Genomic DNA, 6,849 nt, shown 5'->3' on the forward strand with positions numbered 1-6,849 from the left:
TTGCAAGTTTCCTTTTTTTTTTTATTGTTGTGTTTTTTTTTGTTTGTGGTAAATGAACTGCATTCATGTGGTGCTGTTCTGGTGTTGCTGATCCCTCAGAGCAGTGCTGCATTTACACAACAAGCAGCACTTACCCATTCACAATTTGACTGAAAATTTTTTGCTAGGAGAAACAAAAGAGAATGTCAGGGATTTTCATAATAAACTTTAATAATTGTACAAAACATCTTCCACTTGTGAAATATAAAATACACTGTACCTTAATAGCTCATGTAAGTTGGTCTGCCGCGTTCAACACTTGGAGTGTTTGCAAAACTACGCGAGGAGTTATCTACATTTAGTAATGAAGCTGATCTCGAGAGCTCTTCTGACACCTGTGCAAAAACATTCTCCTTTTGAGGTAATGGCTCGAGTAAAGCAGGTTTATTCTATTTATGAAATGAGCACAGTTGTTAATGAGCTGGAAACTGTTGCTTAAATCTTATTACAGTAAATTAACCTTTAAAGATCTTCTGGTTCTCACTCCAGTTAATGTAAAGCACTGAAGAACTTAGGCACAAAAGATGTAATGTGTAGAAACGACATTCTTTAAATATGTATGTTTTCATTTTGTTGAAGAGGAAAGGCCTTCAAAGTGTTTTTTTTTTTAGAGTTTTACAGCATCAGGTGCTCACCTCAGGAAGTGATTAAAGGATAACTTTAATTTTCTATATTTCCATTTTAAGTTCAGAGACCCTATTAAAACACCAAATCCACAGATTCTCAACCATCACTTTCGCATCTTTGCAACATTAAAGTGTCAAAGTGATTCCCGTTATTTGTCAAGCTGTTTCTAAATGAGCGGTTATGCCCATTAAAAAAAACCGAATTCATTTACCATACGTTTCTTTTTGGATAACATTCGAGCTCTGTGGCATACATGAATAAGATAACTCAGAAATGACTATCAGAAAAATATAGAAAGTCAGCAAAACTGTCATTTAAATATTTTTGCTATAAATTAAAACTCCTTGAAGAGGTGGGACATTTCAAAGCATTTAAAGTAGAAATAATGAACAAGCCGTTGTCTTTCAGTGCGTCATTACAAGTTTTTGCTTTCAGCTCAAAGCAACAGGCTCTGAAAAAAATCGTCTTCTGTGGTCTTCTCTTACTACAGTAAAATTACTGGAACTGAAGCATACCTGAGCTGGGACAGAAAACCTCGCTGTTCAGGTGAAGTTTGAAAACTGAATCTGAAAATGAGCTCAGCCAAAGCCACTGCAAAATTAATTTACCATAGAGTAAACTTAACATAAGTGTTTACTGAAAATAAAAAAGGCAATCAACTGTTTTGTTTTTGTTCCTGGAAATAATGAACAGCTTTAAAATGAAGCGAGACTGTTATGTTAACATATCCCTGCTGTGGGTTATTATATTATTCTTTCCCCATTAGCTCTTTAACGAAAAACATTTCATTCAATATGAGATTTCAGACAGAGTATTTCATAAGAATATTTTTTGCTGGATAAAGCTAAGGCAGTTTCCCCAACGAAGCAGCTTAAAAGTTAGTATGAGTTAGGACAAGTAGTACATCCCATATGGTCCACTGAAGAGTCCTGGTACGGGTAAGGCAGGCCGAGGTCCGTTCAGGGCCCCGTATAGCGCCGGGGCGCCTATTGGTGCGCTCAAGGGGAAAGGAAAAGCGAAGGCCGGGAGCAACGGCTTCGTGGCCAGCTTTAGTTTCTCCAGCTCGGCCTCCTGCAGTCTCTTGGCCTTGGCCCTGCGGTTCTGAAACCAGATCTTGACCTGGGTCTCTGTGAGGCCGAGGGAGCTGGAGAATTCCGCCCTCTCCGCGATGGAGAGGTACTGTTTCTGTCGGAACTTCCTCTCCAGAGAAAGAAGCTGAGAGGTTGTAAAGGGAGTTCTGGGTTTCCTGTTGTTCTTGTGTTTCCGTAGGTTGCACGGGCTGGGGCTGGGAAGTCCTGGAAATACAATTAAGAAGTTATCTACACTGCTAGAACTTCGGCGATTTAATAGCATAACTAGTGATTGTTTGAAGTTTAATTTTTGATTGCGACTATACTCTGAAAAATCAGAGAAACATAAAAGCTTTTTAATATCCTAACTATTCTACAGTCAGTGCACCTTTGCCGTTATTTACTCTTTGGGGGAAAGTTCAAGCTCCCTCTCACTGTTGGCTCTTAATAGTTTTATTACAGACAATTATAATATTTTATACAATCGTTTAGCAGTCATTTTGTTCATGCTTCTTTGAATATGTCTATACAAGTTGTTGACGTTTTTGTTTTAAATATCGCACAAAATGTCGCAATAGCGCATTCTACACTCACTTGGAGGGGATGCGCAAGGCGCCTGCAACCAGGAGCTCGTCTCCTTGTCGCTGAGGTCCACCGCCTCCGGTTTAGACCGATAAAATCCTCTCTGTGACGCACAATCTGCGTCCTCTATCCGGACGCAACCCGAGCTAGGCTCTGCGTCTTGGAGGCTTCTGCACGGCGTCCTGTCTGATATGAGTGATTCCACACTGAAAGGCAGATCTGAACTTTTGGTTTTACACCTTCTAACAGGTGACAGGTCCAGCTCATCAGTTCCGATTCCATCAGCGGCTCTATCCTCCGGCGAAGTCTCCCCGGGAGCAGCCACAGGCGGTGATCCTTGCGCAGGATTCATTACGCACGACTGCGGTGCCATACAACTAATTTTCCTGCCGCTCTCTCCGACACTGTTTATGTTTTCGTGGCTTCTCTTGAGGAGATAAGTGCTAGTGCAGATGTTCCTCCGATGACGCTACAGCTGTGTGTTTTTCAGGCTTTTACGCACAGACTTGTCTCTCCGTTAGCGCAGTGCCACAAGTTCCCCTTCCATCTTGCCGCCTGCCTATCAGTCTTTAGATGTTTCCACGTGACCGGGCTAAAGCGGTTTCTGATAGGCCGAATTTGTAAAGACAGTGTTGCGGTCCATTTTATACGCTGTGGTTTCTGACAGATATAAACCTCTCGTCAGTGGCACATCTCGAGTTATTCTATGTAAGGTAGGACAGATGTGCAGTTCCTACCTTTTAAACACTCTTTGCTGGAATCCAAATTTAAATCTGCACTGGTTAATATTTTTATTTAGAGTTTATCAATTCACCCATGCTTGTTCCCTTCAGTTCTTACAGAGCATTTTAGTGTTTTTAATTTTCTGCTTTGCAATCCCAACTTTGCCTGAATAGTCAAATATTCCCTTTCTGAACTGGTAGACAACAAAACAGAACAAGAAAATGGGTTGAGCATACAAAGACATCAGGTGGACACAAACGGACTCTAAATGAGTGCTAAGATTTGGTGTGTGCCTTCTGGTGTGCATATAGTGTATTTATTTGTTTATAAAAATATTTACCATGTGGTGCTGTGATTGTGTCATAAATCCATTCACAGTTTAATAGATGTAAACCTCACCAGATATATGTCACACAAATTCTTCTCTTTGGGCCCCTTCTGGGAAGTTGTAGTGGAGAATGTGTTGACAGTAGTTTTTCACCAGGTTTCATTAAAGCAGTAAGGCAATCCAGGCAGCGATTTACAGCACTCTTTATATTCCAAAGAGTTATTATCACTGTAAATTTCTATCTTGTGGCCTGTAATCAAATTGTCCATGGCCATATTTCAGCCTATTGTGTTCATTGTCTGTAATCCCTTTGAGAGACAGTAAAGGGCCCATTCAAGCAGCCCATCCAAATTGGCCTTGTTCTGCAGCTCTTCAAATCAAGTCAAATCATTTTCAGTGAAACTCTATATGTGAGCGTTCTTCTCTCTTATGGGAACTGCTGCTGGGCCTGCAGCGGCAGCACACTGACTGAATGACTGTCTGTAGGACAATTGGTTAAATGGAGTTAACTGTTTCTCTCCCTGAGGTATGTTCCTGCTTTGATCCTGCTGCGCCTGGCGCCTGTCTGCTCTCCCGCCCCCTCTCCCCCTCTGTGTGACAGTGATAGATCGCTGGGTAACCATACAAGCTTTCAATGACTGTAATTTAGTGCGACATTACATTCTCCTCTAGTAACTGTGAATATTACCACTCTCACTCTCCGCCTGTTTGAAAGGAGACGCTGGGCTGTCTGTAGTGTTGTTGTTTCTCCTCTATTGTTTTGTAATGAATGAGTAAATATTTAAATAAAAAAAGTTTCCTGCTTCTCTAAGAATGGCACACACATGCCACAAGAGTCAACCAAACATTTTGATGTTGAGAAATTAAAATCTATATATAGGACAGCTGCAGCTTGTTTTCACATAGTCTGGTGTTTAATTAATAATGACTTTTCAGCATGTTTGGAAAGAGTAGATCACTTCTCAGCAATCTTTCATTATATTGTGCTCAGCAAACACTGGTGCAGGTTTATCCATTGCTTTTCCCCTTTGGAATCAGCTCTTATATGTTTTCCTGATATTTTATGCCAATCCATTCATCCTGTAGGTTATAAGATTATTAACTATTTACATGTAAAGTCAAAAAATGTCAAACTGACTTTCTTTCTTTACCCAACTTCAAGTCCTGCTTATTTAACTCAGCAGAGAACTGTGTAAAGAGTTAATTGTGGTTTTGTAAAAGAGTTTGAAACCTTTCAAACCAAGCATGTCAAAGCAGGCTTTATATATTTCATTCTTTAAATCTTTCCCTTTCATCTGAGTTGGCAGCGCTCGCAGCTATCCTAAGCAAACTTTTGGGGAGGGGGCTAGAGTCATGTGGGATAAACATTTATGAAACGCGCAGCGGGGAACTTGTGGTGGTGAAAGTGTATCGTCTTTAAAGGGGACGAGAGAGGCCTGTCTGCGGAAGCATAACAGAACATTATTGTGTGTCTGAGTGGACCTGCCAAAGCTGGTATGTCAAAATGTCAGTGGATGGAAGATCACAAACTTTTCTTTCCCTGCTTACATTCACAAGGAGTTACACTCTGTCGTGTTTTCTTGAAATAAACTGTGGTCATTCATTGTGTTAAAGTTACTTGTTAAGCACTAGTTACCACTTGCAGCACTCAGAGCCAAAATTAGAATGACTGACATGGGTATTGCATCAGTTACTGAAACAATAATGTTAGCAGGCACAGACTTTCTTGGCTCCAGCTCAGTTTTACTCAGGCCCAATCATGCCAGTCAGCCAAGAGGATGTGCAGGGCCCGAGGTCTTCCTCTGATGTGCCTCGTTATCTGATCAGCAGTCGAGAGCAACTGCAACAACATGTCAGCCTAAATTAGTTTTCTCATCTTTGCAACTGTCAGCACATAGTGTGTTAAGAGCTGCTACTCTTAACCCAAGGTCAAGTGTAACTTATTGAGCAAAACTGTGATGAGGGACACAGATTTGACCCTTACAACAGACTAATATCCAGGCAATGTTGAGCCAGGAAAACCAGACAGGAGGTGATTATAGCCATGATGAAAGCTTCAACTTCAGTTTCCATCCACAACTTTTTGAGCAACAAGTGAAGTTTGGAAAGCAAGTATAGCACACACACACACACACACACGCACACACACACACACACACACACACACACACACACACACACACACACACACACACACACACACACACACACACACACTCATAGCAGTCCTAAATCTTTTTTCCTTTTCTTTTCCAATTTATGTTGTGATGACATATGTAATTGCGGGCTGGATGATGTTCACAGGCTTTTTAATGAACAAAGCTTTATTTATATATCACACACAAATTTGAGGGAAGTGACAAGTGTACAAAATGCTGGACCTTGATGTCAAGGACTGGGGTTTGATTACAGAACCCAATGTGTTGGTATGTTTAGGCCACAAATCACAATCTTAAATGCTTTGAGTGCCAACATGTGATGAGTACAAGGTTTGATAGTGGGGCTTAGTAGCGCATCTCTTCATCATGTAGGTCATCCAGGTCATGATAGTTTAAGGAACTTGAAAAAAAAAGCAGCTGGATGTTTCACTTCTCATCCGAGAAGCTTCTTCAGTTCAGAACTTCTTTCCAAGCTCCTTATTTCTTCATAATCCAAAATGCATTTGCTGCTGTAATTTAGTGGTTGATAAATATGATTTATAAGAGGCACAGTGGAGAAGTTCACGCAGTTCAAACTCAACGTACTTGCATGAATGAAACTGAGGTTGCTTGTTTAAAGCATTATCTTACTAATTAATTTCTTAAGTAGTACATACTCAGGACTCATGTGCCAGATGATGCTTGAAGCTTTTGTAATTACCTGATGGATTATTGATTGATTAAGCACTTTTCATTTATCCTCAATAATGTTAGCATGGCTCGGCTGTCAGGGGAAAGTGTTGACAGGCGAGCGGTGAGCGGTTCATTGTGCCCCTGTGTGTTTTGTGTGTGGGATGTTGGGTTTGGTGACAGGAAGGCGAGTCCCACATGGTGTCTGACAGGGATGAGCAGAAGCCTTTGGCTGATGTGGATGTGGTGCCAGGTGCTAACAGGTGAACACAGAGATAGAGTTGCTGTATTGTTGCAGTTTGGGAGAAATGGAGGGGTATATAGGGAACCGGACACCTTCTCTGGGCCTGGAGCGAGCCAGGGGTTACAGAGTGAGCTCAGGGATGGCGCTGAGAGCAGGAGGGGGGGACTCAGATGGCAGCTTGCACTCAGGGATGATAATGACAAAGATGATGATGTTGGAAAATGACCCACTAACAGATGCTTGGGATGTCAGATTATGGTATTGTTTGGCTATGATGGCAGATATAGGCATGATTAGTGTTAGGGTGCAGCACAGAAGCAATAGGAAGACTAATAGTAGCAAGGGAAACCTGACCAAAACAGACAAACAGAGGTACATTTTCCCAAATGCAGTGTCTTAAAATACAGA

General features: G+C 41.3%; 1 protein-coding gene across 1 annotated transcript; it reads right to left on the reverse strand.

Annotated features, from left to right (window-relative positions):
- Nucleotides 1-74: 74 nt before the first annotated feature.
- On the reverse strand, nucleotides 75-3,931 carry msx3 (muscle segment homeobox 3). Its single transcript, XM_085182750.1, has 2 exons — nucleotides 2,331-3,931; nucleotides 75-1,961 (listed from the first exon to the last, which is right to left on the reverse strand). The coding sequence occupies exons 1-2, from the start codon at nucleotides 2,689-2,691 to the stop codon at nucleotides 1,555-1,557; spliced, it is 768 nt and encodes a 255-aa protein (XP_085038876.1). The 5' UTR covers nucleotides 2,692-3,931; the 3' UTR covers nucleotides 75-1,554.
- Between the last annotated feature and the right edge of the window lie 2,918 nt (nucleotides 3,932-6,849).

This window comes from Neolamprologus multifasciatus, chromosome 13 (assembly GCF_963576455.1).
Source record: "Neolamprologus multifasciatus chromosome 13, fNeoMul1.2, whole genome shotgun sequence".
Classification (NCBI taxonomy): Eukaryota; Metazoa; Chordata; class Actinopteri; order Cichliformes; family Cichlidae; genus Neolamprologus; species Neolamprologus multifasciatus.